This window comes from Diorhabda sublineata, chromosome 1, assembly GCF_026230105.1.
Source record: "Diorhabda sublineata isolate icDioSubl1.1 chromosome 1, icDioSubl1.1, whole genome shotgun sequence".
Lineage (NCBI taxonomy): Eukaryota > Metazoa > Arthropoda > Insecta > Coleoptera > Chrysomelidae > Diorhabda > Diorhabda sublineata.
Genome location: NC_079474.1, coordinates 27,884,944 through 27,910,574, shown reverse-complemented (window position 1 = coordinate 27,910,574; position 25,631 = coordinate 27,884,944). Strand labels below are relative to the sequence as shown.

Sequence of the window (25,631 nt, the reverse complement as noted above, 5' to 3'; positions counted from 1 at the left end):
GGACTGACTAAAATCCACCTTTGCGACTATCCGGAAGAAACCCAGTGTCAAAACTTCTGAAGACTACAGAAAGGTAAGCTTCATGAGCCACGCATTTAAAGCTTTTTTGAAGATTATACACAAACAAAGAGGTTAGTGGTGATACGCAATTTAGGTATAAAAACGGGCTAGGTAACAGGGAAGCACTATTCTGTATGCAGTTACTAATTCAAAAATGTTATGATCAAAGAAAAGATGTCTTCGATTGCTTTATAGACTACTTAAAAGCGTTTGACTCCATTCGGCATGACTCACTGTTTGACATCCTAAAGGATGTTGATATTGATAGTAAAGACATCATGATCATACAAAAGCTGTATGCAGATCAAACAGCGGAGCTATGAACTAGCGGCTCTCTAACTACGGAACACCTTCAGATACTTAGGGGAGTCCGTCAGGGATGCATACTCTCACCCACGCTATTTAAGATGTACGTAGAACGAATTTTTCAGCTGGCATTAAAAGACCATCAAAAAGGCATCAAAGTAAATGGAGCTCCCATAAATAATATTAGGTATGCCGACGATACTGCGATATTAGCCGACAACGTAGAAGACCTACGAGAGCTAGTCAATCGTCTGTCAACGAAATTGGAACCAAATACGAACTGACAATAAACGCGCATAAAACCAAACTAATGGTCATAAGCAGACAACAGCACGACGAAGCTCAAGTACTTGTCAATGGGGAAGGAAGTTAAAACTCGGATAGCAATTGCAAAAACAGTTTTTACAAAGTTGAATAAGTTTCTAATCCGCCGAGAAGTCCCCCTAAGCTTTAGATTGAGGTGGTCCTGATGGTAAGGTCCTGAAACAGAATAGAAGCAATGGAAATATGGCTGTTGCGCATACTTTTACGGATCCCATAGACCGAGCACATGACGAATCAAGAAATACTGAGAAAAACGGGCGTGGAGACAAAACTGATCTCAGTAATTAAACAACGAAAAGTATCTTATTTGGGACACATCCTGCGAGGACCGAGATATTCAACTCTCAAGCTCATAGTAACGGGAAAGATCGACGGAAGGAGAGGACCAGGACGTAAACAACATTCCTGGCTATGGAATATAAGAGACTGGTGTGGCATTCAGGGTGCGGTAACAATTATACGTTGTGCAGATAATAGATAAGTTTTGGACAAGAGAACTTCTACACGCTGCAAAGTGTATGGTACTTGAAGAGGGAATCAATTGAAATTGAAAGCAATAAAATTAATTTTGTTTTAATAACTCGTACGTAAAAATATTTCACAATGATCAATTACAGCATACGAATAAGCTTTCTGATGTATGTTAAAAATGCTGTCGATTCAAATAATCTCAGGTCATTATGAAATTTTAATTTAGTTTGTAGTCAACAACAATCAAAATATTTTTTTTATTTTTTATTTATTGAACAAACGATAAAATTATATACAATCAATCCCTTATTGCCGTCAAAGTGATTGTCACATCATTTATATTATGTGTGCTTGAAGTGTTATAAAAAAATACGCTGTCTTGTTGTCAGCCCTTAGACTGTAATTGTAGGAGTAAGAAGGAGGGAGGGCTGCTTAACATAGTTTCGAAAATCTAAACAATAGGTCAGACGTCAGTATCACAACAGGAAATCAGAATAAAAAAGATGTGCCATGCACTTTCTCAGATTGATTATCATTGTGTTCAATTCACCCTATTTTGTGACAATTTGTATTGAATCCCATTTATTTTCAGAACCATATATTATATGTGAAAAGGCTGTGTCTACTTCAATAATTGAAATTTTTTTTTATCGAAATGAAGACAGGTCGCTTTAAACAAGAACTTTGAGGACATATTTTTATATACGACGAGTTAAGATTATCTGTATAAGGAATACTTATAGTAAAATCAAAATTTTAAAGATGGCCGTCTGCCGGTCGAAAATATTTTAGTTAAAAAGATCGTATCCGAAAACCCAAACGTAGAAGTATTTTGTCATATACAGATAGTTTTAACTCGTCGTGGGATACCCTGTATATAAATCTTCTAAATTTCCTAAACGGCGGTTTAATTAAATTTTTTGTGTCTATTTGGATTTGAGAATGGTTTAGATTCAAAATTCGGTCTAATGGATAATGTTTCTTTAATTAATTTTTGAGTGTTGAAGTGTGCAAATTCTCCAAATTTAAGGTGCAATTGAAATATTTTACTTGATTTTTCTATTAAATTTACACGTGAGTTGATCAACAACTCTCCTAAGACCACTTTGGGAATCACTGGTTTAAACAACGTGCTGTTTTATCACATGAATTGTATACTGTGTAATTTGTTGGATTAGTATATACAGGGTGTTTGAAAAAGGGTGATCCCGTCTCTAGGTTAGATAGAAAACTGAAAATTATTGGGGGTTTGCTCGGTAAAAAATTTTCGTAACGCCATCAGTATCCGAGATAAAGGGCGTTGAAGAAAAAATACACATTTTTTACGATTTTACCGCAACTACTGGCAATTGTATTGAAATTTTATACAAATGACTCTAATAGAGGGCGCTAGTTACATGGTCAATAAATCGGAGCGCTGACACCATCCATTGATTCGAAAAATGGTTACTCAAAACCACCACCATAAGATCTTCGCTCGTTTAGCGTTAAGTCTTCTATCTCGAATAAGTGATCACTTCAAAAATCTAGGTACATATCACCATTTAAATTGTATGTATTAATTTGTTACAATTAAATTGATGCACAAACAACTTGAGTGTTGGTAATGTGATACCCTTTTGACATGGTGGATTCTCGTCACACCAGTAGTGAAGATGTTTGGCAATTTTTCACACGATTCATAATCATAACTTGAACGTGCGTCCAAACAAAGTACAATCAAAGCAATGGACTGAAAAGGGAAAACCGACTCCAAAGAAGGCAAATATCGTTCTATTTTCAGGCAAGGCATGGCGTCGGTTTTTTGGGATGCCCATGGCATAATTTATATTTACTATCTTTAAAAAGGAAAAACTATCAATGGCGAGTATCATACGAACTTATTGCAACGTTTGAGCGAAGAAATCAAGCAAAAACGGCCGCATTTGGCTAAGAAGAGTTGTTTCATCAAGGCAATGCACTAGCTCACATATCTGTTATTTAAATTACCAAAATGAATGAATTAAAGTTTGAAATTGCTACCTAATTTACCCTATTTGCCAGATTTAGCTCCCTCCCTCCCCCGGATCATTAGCTGTTCTTAGACTTGAAAAATTGGCTCGGTGGTCAAAGATTTTCTAATAAGAACTTATTGAACATCGCTGGGAAAAGTGTATATAACTAAAAGGACATTACGTTGGAAAATAAATTTTTTTTCCCAAAATTTTTGAGTTTTATTTGTCCTGGTATTTCTGGGATCATCCTCGTATATTAACTGAGAAAAATAATGTATAAAAGTAATTTGCCGCTAAATTTGTCTGCCATTACCTTCAATCTGTATAATTACATGAACTCGTAAATTTTTTTGAATGAAACTTTTATTGCGTCACTGATGGTTTCAAGGTGTTCAACAGATATACATTTATAAAATTTCACAACTTTTTAATGTGTTTTCTCCAATATTAATAGACATGTATAATTTAGTACAAACTTTATGTTTAGATCAAGTAAACATCAGGATCATGTGTTCATACCTCCCTAATTTCATTAGTGGAATAATTATTATTTTCAGAATTGATTATCTAACAATAAAATCTCGAATGAAAGGTTCTGGAAACTACGGAGTGTTTAACATTAAAAAAAGCTCATTGAATAAAAGGAGACAATTTATGGTTACCCAGACAAAATAAAATTGACCAGCTAAATTAATGCATTCAACACCAAATTTGAACAAGATTTTAGATGAAATCAGATTGGGTTTTAGATGAACCGACTGTCGAGCTCGGGTACCTACTTTCCATATAAATTGAACTCCAGACTAACAAAACGTATATCATTGTAGTGGGATGTCTAACAATCGGAATAAAAATTTCTTTGTTATCCATTCAATCAACAAAACTCATACCAGCATATCGCTGTGCTGATGAGATCCAAGGACGAAACCGGTTTATAATTATAATTTTTAAATAAAAAGTTACTGTTTGTAACATGCCAAGGAAGCCGTTCTCCCTGAAGAAACATTTGAAGAAAATTATCATAAATTGTAATTATTTATTGAAAATACTTACAAAACGTATTAAAACACAACCAAATGACAAATATTTATAGGATTATCCAGGAGCATTCTTCTTTCAAATTCCCATCAAAAATTGAACGCGACATTCGGAAACTGTGATGAAAATCATCCTGACCTAATCATAGTTGCCGAAAAGCCCTTTTATCCAAATTTTTGGGGTAATTATCAATACTACCATTACTCCAATGAACAATGCCTTTCACCTCAGAACTTCATCAAGACGAATCGATTTGCTTGAAATTTTAGCAGGAGATGGTAAATACCTTAAAAATGACTACCCCAACTAAGGGGTAGTCATTGTTTGTTGAACCTAACCATAGAAATCAATAGAAAAAAATATTCTAAGTACAAATTATTCTATGGAGATTTTTCGGAAAATCAATATTTTTTTGACTTATTCGTGATTGAAATAAGAAAAAATAAGAATGTTTCTTTGGTTATAGACCTTATACAAAACAAATTATGATTTGTATAGTCATCCGAAGATTTTGAAAAATTGAAAATTGAATAAGTGGAAAACGGTCAATTTCGCGAAAAAATGAATATTTTTATAAAAACTTTAAGAAGCTTTAAAAAATCATCCAAATGAGACTTCAGAAAACTTTGTAGTACATAAAACAAGGAAGTTATGACGAAAATAGGAATTAATCCGTTCATTTCATGGAAAAAACGTCATTTCTATCCTTGATATTGCCTCCCTAATTGAAATAAAATGTTGTAAATTTCCAAATCACTTTAATTGAATACAAATAATAGGATCAAGTTTGAATGGTTTAAAGAGCTTGATTCTGGAAAAAATTATGGTTACAACGGAGAAAGCATTTTTTTGAAAAAATTGTCTTTTATTAAAAAAAATTGTGTGTGTCAGCTCCGACGCACGACTGGAGTTTACTCCTTAAGTTCGATAGTCTAACCAGACGCAAAAAGAGTTTATTTAACTTAAAAAAGATTGATACTGTATAAAAGGGTAAATTTGTTAATTAATTAAAATAATTACTTTTACTCGAAACGTTGACTCTTTTTTGAGGTTTTCGTTTTATTGATGGCCTCGATGGTACAGTTTCGATGACTGCCTCGTGCTCTATGATTCTGGGTCCTATATCAGGACTTGATAGTGGCAACTGTGCAACAATCACGGGTGCGACGGACCCTGAGGGTTGGTTGATTGCGAGAATATTTTGGGCTTCCTTCATTAATTTTTTTTTAATCTGTAAGCTCGCTGTCTCTCGGCTGGAGTTTTTGGAGGTTTATATTTTTTCCTAGTCAAAAAATATAAAAAAAAATTTATAAATGCATAATTATAAAAATTTTAACCGACTTTAAGAAAATTGATAAAAAAAGGTTTTTATAAACATTTTTTTTAAATTATTATAATTAATTTTTTATTTAAAATATAATATTATCTTAATAATTAACAAAAATGGTCATAAAAAGATAATTATGTCACTAAATCATTTACATACAATAATAAATAGTACATGAAAATTATTTAAATAAGCTAAAAAATAGCTTTTCGAAAGAAAATTATATAAAAACATTATTATAATGAAAAAATATTGTCGATTTTTCTGATAATATTATCGAATTATTGACTACAGTTGTTAATATTTAAAAATTATTTATAAAATAAATCATAATAACGTGGAAGAATTTATAGACATCGACAAAAAAATTAATTTTTGGTTAGGTTAGAAATTTTCTATTTTATGTGGATGCGCTCGATAATTCATATTGAGTTGATTATCTAATTTTATGTGTTGTTTTCAAATATATATGTATATGAACTACATAGATAATTATTAGAATATTTAATAAATACAAATTGCACATGCTCATACATATAATACATGAATTATAACGTACCTTGTAACCACGTGTTTGTTAGATGTTCCGGCAATATCATCTACACCTCTTTCTGACATAGTTATTTGAAAATACTTTCAGTTCACTTTAGCGGAACACAATGATAAAAATTAAAACTTCACAATGACAGCAATATAAGTATGTTGACACTGACAAATTAGAAAGTTGCGCATCATAGGGTGCGCACCAAAAACGTAACAAGGTCATTCATCGATAGATTTTACTCCTCACATTTTTCTCATACCGGGCCCCTTATATATGCAAATCGATTCTTAAGGAGTAAACTCCAATATCTTAGTTAGGTTAGTTAGGTTTCTTTTTAATAAAAATTTAGCTTCTATTTTTTCATTACTTAACCGAGATATAACCTTTCAAAATTGACAGTAGCGTGTAACTGATACCGGTTTGAAGCCATTTGAACGTTTCACTCTTAAAAATAAAGGGTTCAATGTATTTTTAGTCTAATAGATAAAAAATTTTCCTGTGTGTGTATACACATTGTGAAAAAAACCGCTATGGCACTGGCAACATCTGCTTTTGTGACTTTTTACATACATGGATATAAATATTGATTGAAATACATTGATTAAGGGTTGAAAAACAAATAATATCCTAAAGTATCATGCTATCTTTATTTTAATACTACAACTTAATACTATAACTTTTTAAATGCTTTAACATATGTTTTATTGAATTTTGACAATAAGGGGTAGTTTTCACACGTTACAATAATTTGCACATATTGGCATTGGGTAGATTTTGAAGTTAAAGGTAAATAGAACTTAATTCCAAAATTTCACGCAAATCCATGCGTCATGTTGGAATATTGAGGTGAAACCATATTTTTACGGTTGTTGTTTGGACTACATAAAACATAAATGAAGCCCCCACTGTGTTTTTTTTTTGAAACCATAACTGTTGGTAGTACAAAATTGGTTTTTCAATTAATTCCTTTTATGCATCGGTTTTTAGTAGTTACTCAACAAAATTATTTAAAATAAACTACATGAATGATTAATTGAGAGATTTGAACTTCTGATTTAAATTAAATCTTTTTTAGAATTTATCAATGAATAATTAATTCAAAGAGAAATCGATCGATCATTTCGTTTCAATTCGGCTCTAAACTCTAGGAGCGAGCTCTAATGCTGTTCCTAACGGCCTCATCTGAAAGTAGAGCGATAGGCTCAAAACTGTTAGGAGATTAGAAAATGTAGAGGGTAACTCGCCCTTATTCAGGCTTACAAAATAATCTTTAAACCTATGTACAAACGACCTTCCGTCATTCATGATCACGGAAACCACCCTTCAAGGTGTTTTTAGGGTTTTTATATATGTGAAGGGATGATAAAATGTTACAAGGGTTGAAATTATGGCCCTGAGCGGTGGCAAAGGTGTAAGGAGATCAGAAAGGGTAGTAGGAATTCAGCCCTTCGTATAGGCCTATGGATTTTTATGGAAGGGTGGAATAATGGCGATTATTACTGAATACTAGTTAAATACAGGGGAAAGTTAGAAAGTTAAATTATAAAGAGTTGATGTATTCGTTTTTTTATATTCATTATTTATATATGTAGATACTTTACTAGAAACAAAGACTTATTTCCATAAAATTAGTTAGTATACCGATTGTATTATTTGATTCCCTTTTAAAGCTCATAAGATAAATATTTTCAACCTTGCAAAAGTCCGCTATATCTAATATCAAGGAGTAAGTTATTTATTTGTAAATAACTTTCTCTGATACTTTTTGAAATATACAAGAAGTAACTTTTTGTTAATGTCTAAGATGTTATAGAAAAATTCAAAATAATTTTATGAATATTTCAACAGTTTGATACTTTTCCGAATTTGTTTGGGATATTTGGATAATTTCTACAAAATGCTAAGTTTATGTATATTTGACAACTTTTTGAAAAAACCGAACGTAAAACATGACTCTAATAAAATATTTGATATGTCATCTGTCAAACATTTATAAAAATCTGACAGATAGAGTAGCTTTAGTTCTCATATGATGGAAACTGTTTTTGTTGTTAGAAAAATGAATGAAAAAACATTTTTAGAATGGAAAATCATTCAAAACAAAAGAAACGACACGTTAATTTCAATTTTAGAATACTGCGTCGTAAAGAACGATTTTGAAGTGGTTTTCTACTTTGGAAAATAATCGTATGTGTATTTCTCCAGAAATATTAAAAAAATCTGTCTGTATGTATCGTACTTAGCCTTTTTGAAATAAAAGTATATGAAATAGTTAATACGCAATATTTTACATAAAACAATACATATGAATATGCTATATTTTATGCAAGTTGGGTGCCACAGTTATTCAATGATGATCAAAAGCTCGATTTTTCATACGTCACAGTAGATAAAAAATCCAACGTCTGTCTGAAATCCGGAATAATATGAATATGTTAGACAAGAAATGATACAAAATTTGAAATTGAGGAATTGAAAACCAAAGTTGGAAAATAAGAAGTTGGAATTAAGTATATCTCCAGAGCGAGAAAACGAGCGAGAGTGAAAATTATTTTAAGAAACAAAACGATGAGAGAGAAAACTAAGAAATACGAAAAAAACTTATAAATGCATGTAGCTTCAAGTTGAACCTAGGAAGTAGATTAATGATATGAAAATTAAAAAATGAAATCTCAAACTGATGTAATCAAAATTATTGAAAAATTAAAAACTTATACATGAATGGACGAAGTTTATCCAAAGAAAATACTGAAAGAATGGAAGTATCTAATTTAAAGATAGATAAAGAATGCAAATAGTTTTGAATATTAATGTCTACACTAAAAAAAAATGAAAGTAGCAGTTCGAGTTTAATATGCGTTAATCAAAAAAGTTTTGTGAATGGAATAAATGTGGAAAAGAAATAAAATGAACGTATATTTACATCAGTTCTCATTAATGGTGGTGAAAGTTGGAGAAATTTATTTGATTAGGGTCAAGAAATTAAAGACTTTAGGAGTTGTTCCAACAATAAACTTCCTTCCACAAAAGAAATAAAAAGAGAGGCAAAACCTCTACGGTGGGAAATGTCAAATATCAATCATTCCTTAACTTCTAAATTGTAAAGTGAACTATAAGGAGAGGCCCTATATCCCAATTTAAACTCTTCTCACATTTGAATATCTAATGCTTCGAAATGTATCCAACAGTTTATTATTGGATTTTTTTTTTAATTGTACATTATTTATATCCGGTATTACTCGATGTTTCGGTGGGTCTATATTTTAAATGCACATGCTCTTTACATCAGATATTAACGGATCTATTAGTCTGTCCAACATAATTACTGTCAGAATCATTACAACTAACTTCTACCATTCTTTTATAAATCTGTTATTTCATTCTTAGGATTACCCAGCCGGATTTATAAATTTATTTTATATCCATTTTGTTAAATATTCCTTCCAATCCTTTTGTATAAATAGAATTGAAAGGTAATAGAGCTAATTTTACTTATTTTTTAATCTTGTTTTGAAAAAATTGGCTTTATAGAGATTTCTGAAACTTATGACGGTTAATTAACATATAATCAATTCCCTTATGATATTTGTTGTGTAGATACAGCTACATCTTCAATAAAAGCTCTTTTGTCAGTAAATATTCTGATGTTAAGTGGTAAATAAATTAAACAATGTTACAGGACATGGTGACTGGCCATCTAATGTTGGATGCAATGGAAAGAATTCTAATTTCTAGTTCTAACCTATATCTATTCTTAAATCCTAAAGTATCTAAAAATGGTAACCATCCATTATTTTCCACTTTATTTGATTCAAGTTTTAAAATGAAATCTTGACTAATCTGTTGTTCAAAGTGACTCATGAGTCGCTGAAGACGACAATTTGGTTATTGAAACGCGCTTCAGACAGTGTAATTGTGAGTGTTGGTGTAGTGCTAATATAAACAGTGTTCTCAGTAGGAATACCACCAACAGTTCGAGCAATTCCAACTTAGTAAAAAAAATTAAATACGAAATGAAGTAATAAGATTTTCTTATAAAAAATAAAACAAAACGATTAAAATTATTCCACAGAATAGTTTGCTAAAACTGAAATAAAATTGTTGATCATATTTTCAAAAAAGTTTATACCTTTACTGTTTTTATTATTTATTTGCGTAGCAATATATTTCGTAGAAAGCAAATACGACATATATACAACCTTCGTTTCACAATTCAAAAACCAGAACCTTAATTTCAATACTTAACACAGTTTTACCTACCTCCCGTTTATATTCTCCTGTCAAAAGTAGTTCAATGTCGGACCGAATTACTTCAGCTCCGATCTTTATCGGAATTTCGATTGACCATTTATGTATTTAGTTATTTATACCTTCTAAAAGGTCACAAAAGAAATTTGTTACCAAAGGTTAATTTTATTTATCACTATTAGAAAATTTCAGCACTTCGTGAAAAAATAAAAAATTGCACCTATACGCAATCAAGAAGCATAATTCCTAAGATTATAAACATAAACACCTAATTCCTATCAATAAATGTCTAAAAATTAAATATAAAGATCTTCATAGTGACTCGTTGGACATTGTTGAAGAAGAAGAAGAGACTGCAAAAGATGAAATACCAAACCAACTTAGACGGAAATTCAGGAAGTTATTACGTCCATGATACGCCTAAAACTTCATTTATTGATGATAATGCAAACTTTAAAATAATTCTGGATAAAATGAATTGATTAAGGGCCGTTTTAACGTTAGGAGATGTTCATTTTATATATAAAAAACTGTCTATTATACTCAATGGTCATATTATCCACAACAGCTGTCGATGACCCATATTATTGTGCAGAACTCGGTTGAACGAATGTCGCTAAATTAATTATCATAATATAAGAACAAAAGAGATCAAATATTGCCACATTTTCATAAAGGGCAAACTTTGACAAAATTTGGTACGAGGTACTAGACTAAATCGACTACTGCCAAAACAGTTTTAGAATTATTCGACTCATATAATATAACAAAAAGATGTTTTAAAAATTAACAGTAGTTAACTCAGAAATCAATGAATTCAAGGCAGAAGTACCCCAGTCTATTTCTGTTCAAAGCGATTGGTCGAACGCAAGGGCGTCGCCAGCTTATGAATAAAGGGGGGAGCAATGGGGCAATATTATGGAGGATAAAAAATATAAACGCCTGGTACAGTCGAGAACATGAAGCGTTACACATTGAAAGTCTTTGCCTCGATGACGATTGTAATAAGAACAGTTCTAATATCAATATAAATGTATAAAATTTCACAGGCCCTCTACAGCACAATAACTAAATCAAACTTTAAAACATAGTAATAATTATTTATTTTAACAAAAATTATATTCAATTTTTTGCAAAACTTTCATCCACTTTATTATTAAAATTATTTAGGTTCTTATTTATTATAGCTCTGTGTACACTCATCACGGCCAGACCATTAGGGCAATCTTTTGCCATGGTGCTTCTTAGCCATGTTTTTAGTCATCTGAAGATGCTAAAGAATCGATCTACTGTACAGGTCGTGCATGGTAAAGCGATCAAAATCTTTAATGCATTTTCCTTTTCGGAAAAGAAGGAATTTGTTTCTTTTACGACATTAACAACTATTAGATTTGGTAGATTAAGCCTATCGTGCTACTGCTAAAGTTCGATTTCATTCTTTATGTTCGGTAAATCGTAAAACGGGGCGATAGATTAACAAGTTCGTTTCAGATTTTCAGATGTTATATTTTGCATCGGCGCCGGGTGTAACTTAGATAATGTGAATGATGGCGTGTTTTCTTCAGCAAAACGTACTTCAAGGGAGATGATAATTGAATTCAAGTATGGTTATTACTAAAGATCTCTTCCAGTTTTCTGAAGGGCTTTCTGCTGGATGATTGCTGCTATGACGCTGTTTCCTCGTAATACGCGGCATTGATGTAATTCTCTGCAACAACAGCAGCTTCCTTTATAATTTCGTCTGTATGGCTACCCCTAACATAATCCCGAGAATGAAAGAAATTCTGGAAGTAGCCGCATGCAGTTGGAAGGCACTTTTCCGTGCTGCACTATTTCCATCCTGAGATAATGTTTGTGAGGCTTCCAGAATTACTGGAAGATTTTCTTTAAAAACTCTTATGGTTTTGTGTTTTTCACTCCATCCTGTTCTCGCAAAGTCTGGAAATATTAGGTATCAACTTCCTCCTCAAAACTGATTCTTGAAAAAAGTTTATCGTATCTTTGGTGGTTCCCATGGCATTTCTAGTTTCAGGAAGTGAATTTAGATCATTGATATCTAGATTTAGTTTGTGGGACGATCAATGAAAGTAGTGGGCTTCGGTGTACTTTTTGAGTAAGATCGCTTGTTTTAATTAAAACAATCCTAAAGATAAAATACTAAATTTGGAAAAGAGTGGTATATTTGAAAGAAGCTGTGATGATTGTATATTGGAAAGTATATTGGGCAGACTAAGAGATCCGTTATTGTCCGATTTAAAGAGCACCTAGCTCATTTGAAATATGGGAGGACCGGAAAATCAGGTATTGGCGATCACGCTGCCAGTTACAATCATGACATAAATATTAAAAATGTAAAATTGTTAAAAAATGTATCCAATAATAAATAGTAGGATGCATTTGAGAACATTGAAATAGCTAGATGTAAGAGTAGCTTGAATAGGGACAAAGGGCCAATACCTTACAGCCCATTCTATAGTTTAGTAGTCAAAAATGACTGTGAATATTCCCGCCAAGGAATTAATTTTCGAGAGAGAAGGTTTATTGGTGAGAAAATTTAGTATAAAACAGGCAAGTCAAGTTATTAAGTTTTAAGTCAACTTCAGTCTTTGAAGACCATACTTGGTTATCGAAACGCTCGTCAGACAATGTGATTGTGGGTGTTGGATAGATGTAACAGTAGCTTAAATAGAGACAAAGGACCAATTCCTTACAGCCCACTCTATAGTTTAGTAGTTAAAAATTGTTGTGTATGGTAGTGTGAAAAATGTGTTCAATACACTCGTTACATAAATAACTATTTTTTTTTGTTATGAATATAATGTTAATAAATGGTTTAATTTTGGTGAAAACAATTGGTTATTCAGAATACAAAATTTCAATTCTAAACCAGAGGTTCCCTTTAATGGTTTGACACAATATTAGAAATCCTAAATTTACGAGAAAAATTGATTATCAAAATGAACAATCAGAAACAACGTTGATTGAAATCTCTAAAAAAGTAAAAGATTGTAGAGAGTTTACTGAAAAAATCACAAGTCAAAAATAGCAGTATGTATATTTTAAAAAATAATGAAAATAACTAACCAATTTATTTAAAGTTATTCGATTCTTACTTTTTATTCCCGCTACTTTGGTCCTTACAGAAAGGATTTTCGCAGTTATGAATTAGAAATGGCGAGAAGAAAATAGAGAAACAGAATCTAATTAATGAAATATGAGCTTTTGATTTATAATTATTAATATAAAAATTGATTGTAATAAAACAGTACGACATTTATTTTTGACTAAACATTGTAAAAAAATGCCAGAAGTACAAAAAAATATAGTTTTCATGAAAATAAAGAAGTATTTTTAATTTATTCTATAAAATACTTTATTTTTTAGAAGTGTATTTATTTACTTTGTGAGCTCATTTTGAAAAATACTATATTTCGCTGACAAAATGTTGGCAACCCTGGCAATCGAACATAATATGAATCACGCAAATGTGTATAATAAATCGAAATTTTTCAAAATTCGTTTATTTTTCAGACTCTGGCTTCTGGTCGTGTAAATCACAAAGTTATTCAGAATTAGAAGAAGCTCGTAGAAATGGGGAACTTAGAAAGGCTTGTTCAAAACACGGACATCCCGTACAACCCGAACGCAGAGTTAATTCCACCGCCAGGTTGATAGAATTACGAAAAATAATGGATTCGGAACTAATTTTAGCGACTACTGCAATTCAGGCTTATTTAATTACTTCGAGCGATGAGCATCAGGTAAAGTAAAAAAAAATTTCCTAACGGCATCCATATTCAAGATAAAGGGAGTTGAGGAAAAAAACATTTTACAATTTTGCATTTTACAATATGTTTTGGAAGTTGATACATCCAATGAATTTGCTTTTCTGTCTGACTCTCATAGAGGGCGCTAGTTACACGATTCGTACCAAGCAGCATTGAACTTTTTCAATAGTTGATTTATTAAGCAAAATTTCAAGTGAACTTAAACATCACTAATTTCAAACCAAAAAGGTACCATTACCAAAAAGGTATCGATTATTCTTGACGACGCCGACGGGTTGTAAGCAAGGTTTCCTTTTGGCAAATGAAATAAAGAAGAAAAAATCGGGATTTCAGTTTACGCTAACCCAAAGTTTGGGGGTCACTTTTACACTCCAATGATTTTTTGGGAGCTTCGTCAATTATATATCGTTTAGGTAGGCATAAATTGAGGATGACCGGCGACATTCCATTTTCGACTTTTACAGCCTGGGTCCACATTAAGAGATTTCAGTGATTAATAACAGGCTAAAAGTTAATATACTACTTCGTTTTGACGAGACACCCAACTTTTATCATTGGGTCGAATTTTTATAGTGGGAGGAAAAAGCGCGATGAGAAGCGAAACACTTTGATTAGATGGGTGTCCCAAATTAATTAATATCAGCTTAAAATATCAATATTTTGAGAAAATACAATAGAAAATTTAGAAAAACTTGTGGCATACAAAATGAGTGGTTCCTTGCGATTGACAAGTGGATTTTTGATTTGGGACTTACCAATAATATATTTTTGATAAAAAATGCATTGATATACAAGTTTGTTGGTAATTTTTTTGAAACCGACACTCGAAAATTGTCAAGATTATGTTACTCTTTCTTTGATTATAAGTATGCCACGAAAAGTTTATAGTACAGGTAAAATAGGATTAAATCTGAAATTAAATTGATTTTCTAGATTCTCAGGTTTTAGGTTTTTGAAATTTTTGAACTTTTAACTGAAAAAAATTTTTAAACGCGAATAACTCGAAAACTAAGAGAAATTCGAAAAACACTGCCCGAATAAAAAATGTAGATCATAAAATTTTCTATAAAAAAGGTCTCAAGTCATTTTTTCGTTGAAGCCACTATTTCTGAGTCTCCGCCGAAAGCCGTTCTTCGTTTTCAAAAAATGGATCATGATGGTTCAGATCTCTATTTCTACTCGGGTAAGCTAGCCATTTTCGACTTTCGATCATACGTAGTTTTCGAGTTATTCGCGATTCAAAAAGTTTTCGGGTACATGAACCCATTTTACGGTGAAAATTTTGAGGTTAGGCAAAAAATGGTTTAAAACCAATCTGTAGATAATTTGGTGCTGTGCATTTTTTGCTCCACCACTTCTTTTCGAGTTATTCCCGATTCAACATATTTTTGAGTGTACAAACCCATTATAAGGTAAACATTTTGAGGTTAGGAACAAATACTTCTTTGGAGATAATTTTGTACCCTACATTTTTTGTTACAACAGTTTTTTTTTAAATTTCTCATAGTGTTCGAGTTAATCGCTTCTCAAATTTTTTTTTAATTTCAAGTCCCAGAATATTAAAAGTGCCCGTAATTTTGTTAAGAGCTGCCAGACTTATTCAGTATCCCAAAACCTCCCAGAATCTATAAAATCAAAACCGCCCAATTTAATTTAAGGTTTTAGCTCCAAATCGCCTTATTTGCCTGTACTATTATGATTATTTATGTAATTCGTAATCTAAATATAATAATGACCTACAAAAAAATGGATTTTTCTTAGTTAACCTGCAAAAAATTTAATCATTTAATACATGTGCCACACTTATATCATATAACCATTGATTTCGTTTGTATTAAACTAACGTTAATAAGTGTTTTGAGTTCATTTTAAGACCTTTAATATTTATTCAATGTAACAGTGCATGAAAAAAATGAAATACTAGTTATGTGGATGGTAGACGCAGCCTTTACAGCACCCTAATTCTGCCTGGCTCGTAGTCTATGACAATGATTCATAAAATTGAGAAATATTATGAACATTACTTACATTCATGCTCCAAGTTTAGGATATTTAAAAACACTTATGTTTCTATCTATAAAAATCCAAGAATAAATTCTACGTGAACACGAAAAAATCTTATTTTCTTCGAATTTCATACCGCTTGGGCGCAAAATCATTTTCAACTAGTAAATGTTACTTACATCCTTTATAATATAGATAACTATTGATTGTAAAATTTAATTCAACGCAAGCTTATGCTGAATATCGATCCAACCTCATTGTTTTAAATTTTTCTAATTTCCGTGATATTTTCAAGTTGTTCAAATATGATATTAAACTCAAGATGTTTACGCTAGACTTGTTTGTATTGCAGAGTACAGACGTGGACGAATATGATAAACGTTGGCAGTACATATCTGGTTTCAGTGGAAGTTACGCAAATATAATAGTGACCCAAAAAAAAGCAGCGTTATGGACAGATGGTCGATTCCACCTTCAAGCAGACGAACAAATAGATTGTAACTGGCTGCTTTTTCGTGAGGGTCATCGACATATACCTACTATGTCTGAGTGGCTGAAAAATGAGTTTCCGAATGCAACCAGACTAGGTCTTGATCCAAAATTGGTCTCTCAACACATGTGGAATTACCTTGGACATGAACTGAAAGAAACAAAAATAGAGTTAGTCGCGTTAAATGTCAGTTTAATCGATGTTATTTGGCCCAGCGATGAAAGACAACAAAGAAGATACAAAGAGGCTTTTCTGTTGGATGAAGAGTATACAGGTATTTTGTCAATCTTAGATCGATTCGATATATAGTTCTTCCAATATCAATTGCAGAAGACAATTATGCGAGGAATAATCATTATTTCATAAATACGGTTTCGTGCCTAATGCTTTATTTATATCTGCTAAAAAAATTAAAAATTGTGCAGCTGATTATCATGAAGATATGGCAGCAGAATTATTTGAAAAATGGTTTAATGAACATTCCACCACAATCAGTAATCATAAACGCAATGATACCAAATAATAGTAGTGACAAAGCTCAAATTTTAGCATTTATGTCTGAAGAAAATATTCCTATTTCTGTTAGCGATCATAAAAAAGGCCCAACAAATAAAGAATTGCTTACTGTTATTAAAGGTTCAAAGTTAGAGAAAGTTTGTGTGAAAAGAAAAGGGCCATACTCTTCTCAGACTACCTCCTTACTATTGCAAATTCAACCCTATATTGTTAATAAGGGCAAAAGTAAAATCAGAATTACGAAAATGTAATCAGTCTCCAGAACTGAGTAAAGAGATTGTCGAACTCGTAAAGAAAGTTCTGGCAGCAGATCGCCAAGAGCTTTGGAAAAACTGCGTTGAACATTTTAGAAGAAGATGAGTCTGTGGTATCACCCTCTTTACAACCCTTCATAATTTAATCAAATGATAACTCTAGGTTAGACGTTTCTGTCTACCATTATCATTTATAAAGATACTTTGCAATCGAAATATATTTTTCCTTTTGTTTCATTTGTAACGAATTTATTTTCCATTTTTGTTTTTGCTTTGAAATATTTCGTTTTCCAGAAAAACAAACGAATGGGGTACAAAAAGGACTCAGTTCACGTCTGGTACCCTGTTTAAACCAAACTTCATTACAAGCAGGTACATTTTACTCGTCTGTTTACGTTTTATAATTTAATATTCAGTTGTAGCAAGTTATGGAGATATAATAATGATTTTTTTTCTAAGATTCAACTAGGACTACAATTAAGTGCATCTGTCTAAATTACGGCTTATAATGCCGTCCAATTTATAATGATTCGATTGCCTTTTAAAGAATACTTTCGCGAATAAGATATACACACAATACATTTATAAAATGAGGTATCTACGTCTATTGTAGATCAAACAAAATTTTCGGAAAGGGTTTTTATAATATGCAATTGATAGTGTAAGAGCTATAATTAAAATACAAACACGTATAGAGAATCTAGTATGACATCGACTCAATGCAATTCAGTTGCGATATTTTTACGTAATCACTTAATTACTAACAAAAAGATAGAAAATTTCTAACATCTAAAGTATTTATTACGGTAAAAATGAAAAAATACTAAGGTCATAAGTATACCTTACTGTTTAATAATTTTAGCACCACTAGTTTTAAAGTGTTACGGGATAGGGATATTTGCACAATATTCTGCTTTAAACAAACTAGCTCACTAACTCAAACAGCTTAATCTTATTGATCATTCTCACATTGTCGAGGAGCTAGATAACTTCAACTTTCCCATGCTGTAGTATCCGTTGTTCATGACTTCTGGCGAATTTGAGTACTGTCTTCTGAACAATTTCTATATCGAAGTCCTTATGGAGATTACGCTTACGGCAGATTTTTTGTATTACTTGAATGTTACTTCTATTGATACATAATCCAGTGAAAAGAAATAAAAATGAGTCATAATTTAGCCAAAATTCGCATAGAGCTAGAGATATCATTATAAATGAAATGTCAAAAGTCCCCTTCGATCCTACTTCTGCAAAAAATTTTATTCAAGGTCAAAAGTACAAAATTAAGGTTTTTTCCATTTTTCTCAAAAACAGTAAGTATTATCGTGAAAGTAGGTCAGACAAAAGTTGTTGACCATAGAATTGTCTACAAAAATGGTCCAGTCACTTTTTCTCTTACGACTCACCATTCGTGAGATATCGCGGTTTTAATCATTAGAAAATCATATTTTACATAATATGCACTAAAATGCAGCCTCTATACCTCACCGGACGTTAAATATAAATGAAAATAAGAAACTATTGGTTTGTGTTACTTACACAATAAAACTTATATACATTAAATGAAAATTTTAAAATATAATTGATACAGCAATAGAACAATGGAAAAGTTCAAATACAACTGTCGTTGGTGGGGAAGATGTTGATATTACTGACTGCACGGAGTCCAAATGATAAAATTATTTACTTTTTATAACCTGGGAAAGCTCAAGTACAATCAACAATATATTCATCACAAACTCTGACTGCACATCCGAAATGTCAAGCTCATATTTTATTTTTACATGCAATAACTGGTTGCGATACTACATCAGCAATTTTTAATAGAGGTAAAACATCAGTATTTAAATAGTTTGAGAAACGTAATAATTAAATTCATTGCGCAGAAGCATTTACAAAGATTGACTCTTCTCCACACGACATCATTACAAATGGAATTCGTTTTCTTCTTGCAATATATGGTGCTCCAAACAATAAAACAGTACAGTTGTCTTGTCTGCCTCCAACATCTGCTTCTGCCTTTCAGCACTTGTATCGTGTGTGTTTAAGTGTGGCTAGACAATGAGCTGGACCCAGAAGAACGGGGTTGGAAATTAACAGATTATTTGGAGCCAATTCAAACTTTACTCCCGCCTGCTCCAGAAAAACTACTCAATACTATTTTTTGTACATGCAAGACGGATTGTAGTAAAAATTGTGGCTGTCAAAAAGTGAGATTGTTTTGTTCACCAGTATGCACCAATTGTCGGGGTCAGACTTGCTCCAATATTTAAACAAATACAACAGATGAAGATATTTATGATATTAATGAAGAGAAATAATTGTCGAAGTAGAATTAGACAATCATCTTATACTTATAATGACATGTAGAAAAAAGCAACCTATTCCACTTTAATCATTAGCAATATTACTCTTCTTTCAATTAATAGGATACGATCTGATAAAACTTTCTTTATTACAATAGATCGTGGAGTATACCTACTGGGGAAACCACGTTAAAAAAATGCGCCAAGTACATTACCTCATAGGTGGTGCGGAAATGTGTGCATATTATGTAAAATATGAATTTTCTAATGATTAAAACCCGCTATATCTCTCGAATGGTGAGTCGTAAGAGAAAAAGTGACAGGACCATTTTTGTAGAAAATTCTATGGTCTACAACTTTTGTCCGACCTACTTTCACGATAATACTTACTGTTTTCGAGAAAAATGGAAAAAACCTTAATTTTATACTTTTGACCTTGAATAAAATTTTTTGTAGGATCGAAGGGGACTTTTGACATTTCATTTATAATGATGTATTTAACGTCTCTGTCAATTTTCAGCTCTATGCGAATTTTGTCTAAGTCAAATGACTATTTTGACTGGGCTAACAGCTGTATACCATACCTATAAATGGGTTTCAATATCTTTTTTGGGAGAAACAGTTTGTACAAACAATTTATTCTTCATCGTGAACTTTCAAGTGTAATTCCCAAAAACTTTGTATTGTTAATATAAGGAATTTTAGTGGTACTGAGAGCCAAAAAATCTAATAATGTTCTATAAAAAAATCAAATCTTCTATATCTATAAAAGAGGATGTCCTGACTGACTGACTGGCCGCTAATTGAGATATCGACCTCGTTTTTGCACTAAAACATTCTCCGTACAAATACCTAAAAACCAATTTCTGCGATTTTCGAAATTCGACGTGGAAAGGGTTCACAGAGTTGAACAAAAATTTTTATTACGGAACCATATATTTAGCATTCTTCATGACGAAATGAGATATCAAAGCGATTCTTTTTTGGAAATCTCTTTTTGATTTCTTTAAAAAGGGTTAAATATGAAATTGGGTTCCAGCGTTTTTCGCAGCTAATTCTGCATAGATATATAATTTTTTCATTGTATGAAGGAGACCGTTTTCAGAAGTCATAATAATTTTGTTTCATAAAAATATCTCTCACCGCGGCATACATGAAATATCGGAAATGGTTCTTTATTTGTTTTCCATTTGAAATATTAATTAGAAATTATACTATTACGAATTGAAATACGAATTAAATTCCTAATTTACTTGGAATTAGGAATTAAACTATTAATTTATTTTTACTATTGTTTATTGTGGGTCAATAAAAAGTCTAACATCAATAGGTGGGATATTTACCGATAATTCTGTGACGATCTTTACCTGTTAAAGTACATGTATATTACGCGAGGTTCAATAAACCGCGGGCGAAGCCGCGACGGGTATTGCTAGTAATTTATATGTCGCAAGATATAACTAGAATCTGATTGTAAGGTTAAATGCTGGTATTAATAACGTAGTAGATTTATTTTTGTAAAGCAACAGATCTCACTCTCTGAAGGAACAAAACACCCCCATTTAATTTAAAAACATTTTTAACCCCCCAGACCCCCTGGAGGTTCCGTGGACTCCACTATCCAACTTGCTGTTTGTTGGTCCTGTTGTTAATTTCACCCATGGATGTTTGTTATTTCGTATTAGGTTTTTTTTGGTCTTCCAACGGCTAAAATGGAGGTATCATCATCAAAAGTATGCAAAAAGTAGAGTACGGAGCCTGGCACATTACCTGCCTCGCAGGTGTAATAGAACTAGGGATCAGTTTTAAATTTTGAATATTTCATATTTTTTCTCAACTCTACTAAATAGCTTCGACCACAATGACCCACTAATTGTAATTATTTTAGTTTGTTCATTTTTTTTCATTTGATTTAAGTTAGCTTCAGCATTTTTGGAACATTATTGGTTTTTGATTAGATTTCGAGAGTTCTCTTTCTTTTATTGTTAGCTGTTGACTTTATTTAGTTGTTGCATTGTTTTTGAACCTATTTGGTCAAAATAGTTTTCAGTACATTTGAGCTCAACTTTCATTTACTTTTATTTCGAGTTTTCTTAAGTTTTAAACTATTCCATTAATTTTTTTCAGTTTTCACTTCTATTAATAATACTTGTCTAAGTCAGTTTTTTTGTCACAATTCACACTCCTGTTTTTATTTTCGGTTGACTTTAAAAGGCTTTGATTAGTTGCTCGGTAATTTTTTATTCCTTTCAATGCTCTTTGTACATTTTTGAATAATTTGTGGTTAATGGTTTCCTAACAGTATTATTTTTAAGAATTTTCAATTTTTTATTCTGTTTCAGACCTTCTTCTATATTATTTCTCTTTTTTAGTTGACTTATTTTTTATATATTCATCGATATACATAAATGTTAATTTATTTTGCAGGTAAAAATTACTATACGAAGATTAATGAAACTAGAACAGAACTTTTGAATCATGGAGCTGATGCTATGGTGGTAACGGCGTTGGATGAAATTGCTTGGTTATTGAATATTAGAGGGCGAGATGTTCCTAATTCTCCTTATGTTAGAAGTTACGTGATAATAGATATGAAACATATTTATTTATACGTGAATAACAGTCAAATACCTCAGACAGTTAGAAACCAACTTCATTACGATTCTAAAATTCATAGAAGCGACACTGTTATGTAAGAAACTAAATTATTAATTTTATTTTCATTATTTACAAATTGACAGCCGTCGATTTAAAAAAATATAACGAGAGATACACAGGTTGAACATTATCAAGAGAAGGATGGCGATATGGTGTTTATTTGTTCTTTGGCAAGAAGTAATCCGATTCCGTGGTCTCAATCTGCCTATTCCACGCAACGAATCACCCTTGTTCCTGGTTGATTCCAAGGCCTCAATCTGCCTACTCCTTGGAATTTTACCGAGAAAATTAAAAGCTGAAATAAAAAAATATAAAACGATTAAAATAGAAAAAAAATAATATGCTTACCATCAAGAATACTGTTGATACTAACACACTTACTGCTGATCTTGAGCTCACTGGAAAGCTAGTCGCCTGGACTTTGTAATTATAGGAAACATATTGGCGGGTTTTGGCGCGAGTGGGATGTATATCATTGGCGGGAGAGGTGATAAATGTGTGGAGATAGTTTCCTTGAGGGGTTTTAGAGGAAATATTGTTGTTAGTTGGAGTGGTATTTGAGCGAAGTGAATGAAGAAGGGGTTTCCAAGTTGCCGGCACATTTGGTTAGTTCTGACTTTCATATTTTGTTTAACTCCTTCCTTCCAGGTACTTGAGGGTCATCCTCGTCTCCCTTTATTATGCGGTTATTCCATCAATGCTTTCTTCGGAACCTGCTCTACTCTATCTTCATCACATGTCCGTACTAGAGCAGTTGCTTAGTCTCTTTGAAGTGTGTACTCGACCTGTTTTTCGTCGTATATCTAGCACGATCGTTTTAAGTAGTCCATTTCCACAGCCTATATATTTTTCTCTTGTCGATCTGTTAGTTGCCAGCACTCACATACATACGTTAAAATAGTTTCCACTATTACTTTGTATATTTTCATGATAGTGTTTAAATTTATTTATTTGATCACAGCAATGAGTTTAGCTTTTTTGCCTTTAAACATTAGAACAATGGTTCTCAAACTTTTTTAGTGACGGAACCCTTTTGGAAAGCGAAATACTTGACGGAACCCTACAATAAAACAATAGTCTCTAAAAGTATATTCTTTATTAATAAGCATAATAAACGTAGAATGTAACATATACTTATTACTTACTTACATAACAAGTATAATAATAGAAATAGAAGATATTAAAAAAAAAATATAAATGGGAGGTATGAAACTGTTTTTTATTTTTCATTAATTGGTTGATATCAGGTTTGATAGAAGACAGTTGAAGTCTCATATCAGGTTCGGCGTCCAGTCTATTCCGGTATTTTGTTTTCGTAGCTGCATAGGTTGAGAATCCTGTTTCGCACAAATATGTTGTTGGAAATGGAAGAAGAATATTCAGAGCCATTTTGGCAAGCATTGGGTATTCATCACGGATTCTGCACCAATAATCGTTGATAGATGTCGTTTTGAACAATGACTCCATACTTGTGTCTGATGACATTTCTAAAAGAGATTCATGTATCTCATTTGACATACTTTCGGGCTTTTTCAAGGTGGGTAAAAAAGGATTATGAATCCATGAATTCAGTTTCAATTTTGTATTCTGTTCTTCGGGAAAATACTTCTCAAAAGATGCGCGCATCGAAGTGAGATATTGGACCAATTCTTCAAATACATCATCTTGAAACATTTCTGAGTCGTTATCGCTAACAAACTCACTGAGTAACGTAAAGCTTTCTATTTCTCTCTTACTAACGCAAATAATCCAAAAATCTAATTTTCTTTTAAAGGCAGTTTACAGTTTGTTACAGGCCTGGAACACTGTTGTCTGTTTACCTTGCAATGATATATTTAATTCTTTCAGTTTTTGAAAGATATCCGCCATGAAAGACAGTCGGAACAACCAAGTTTTATCATACAAACGGTCTTTCAAATTAAAAGAAGTATCTGAAAGAAACATTTGTAACTCGGCTTTAAGTTCAAGTAGCCATGTTAAAGTTTTACCCCGAGACAGCCATCGCACTTCTGTATGGAGCAGCAGTGTTTTATGTTTGCTACCATAATCTTCACACAATAATGAGAACAATCGGGATTGTAGTGGTCTTGATTTGATAAAATTGATAATTTTTACCGCTTCATCCATTACTAATTTTAGGTTTGACGGCATTTGCTTCATTGCTAGTGTTTGTCTATGCAGGAGGCAATGACTGGAACCACAATTAGGTGCTGTTTTTTGTATTCGTGACACGACTCCTGCTGTTTTACCCGTCATCGCCTTGGCCCCATCTGTACAAATGTCAATGCAATCGTTCCAACTGAGATTTTCTTCAAAAAATATATTTATTTTAGTAAAAATTTCTTCTCCGGTAGTGTTTGTGGGCAACGGTGAACACATAAGCATGTCTTCTTCAAAAGAACTTTCATATGGATATCTCACGATAACCAGCAAGATAGCCAGACCAGCGACATCAGTAGACTCATCAAGTTGCAAGAATCGTGTTTTTTGTAGACGTGTAACTAGCTCTTGTTTGACGTAGCTTGCCAGATCATGAATTCGACGTGAAACAATATCATTTGAGAGTGGTACAGTAGAAAGATGCTTTGCAGATTTTTAATCGAGCATACATTTTGTTATGTCTAACACACATGGTTTTATTAAAATCTCAGCGATAGTGTGCGCTTCACCTTCTTGTGCAATGCGATAGCTAACTAAATATGATGCCTTTGTGACCTTTTCATTGATAGTTTGGGTTACTTGCATCATAGTTTTTTTGACTTTCCAATAACTGTTGTTTTTTACGTACAAAAAATTCTCTATTCTTGTCTTTAGAGTCGGGGTGTGTACAGTTTCAAATAACATGCAGAGAGGTGAGCCGTTGGAATCAACAAATCCGAAACTGATATATGATTCATCATACTTCCTTTTTTTCGCCTTTGAAACCGTGGAACTTGACATCGTTGCATCATTATCATCGATAATTGCTGTACACTCCGCGCGTACTGCTTTTGAAAATTCGGCTTCGTTAGAAGATGTTGTTGCAACCCGTTTAACGCCTTTAAACCAACGTTCCATTCTTCTTTATTAATAATTACTTGTCAGGGTGGTGGGGTCAAATTAACGCACGATCGTTACTGAGTAGAAGAGTTTAGTCCAAAGAAGATATGTACAAAACTGATACAATCAGAATACATCAGTAGAAAAAAAAAACTTCGTTTCTAGCAAATAGGTACTTATCGCTCCGAACGCTAATCGTCGACTGACTCGAGTGTCGAAGAGCAGTCGTGGCTTTTATAGTCCTAGCCTCGATCTCGAACATTC

The 25,631-nt window shown here is 32.3% G+C and overlaps 1 protein-coding gene across 1 annotated transcript in view; it reads left to right on the top strand.

The window, feature by feature from the left end:
- The window catches only part of LOC130447026 (xaa-Pro aminopeptidase ApepP-like), a 127,031-nt gene that overhangs the window by 89,062 nt on the left and 12,338 nt on the right, over nt 1-25,631 (top strand). The window contains exons 2-4 of the mRNA XM_056783672.1: nt 13,844-14,073; nt 16,457-16,868; nt 22,098-22,362. Coding sequence (XP_056639650.1) covers nt 13,844-14,073; nt 16,457-16,868; nt 22,098-22,362 — 907 coding nt within the window. The remainder of the gene's footprint in view (nt 1-13,843; nt 14,074-16,456; nt 16,869-22,097; nt 22,363-25,631) is intronic.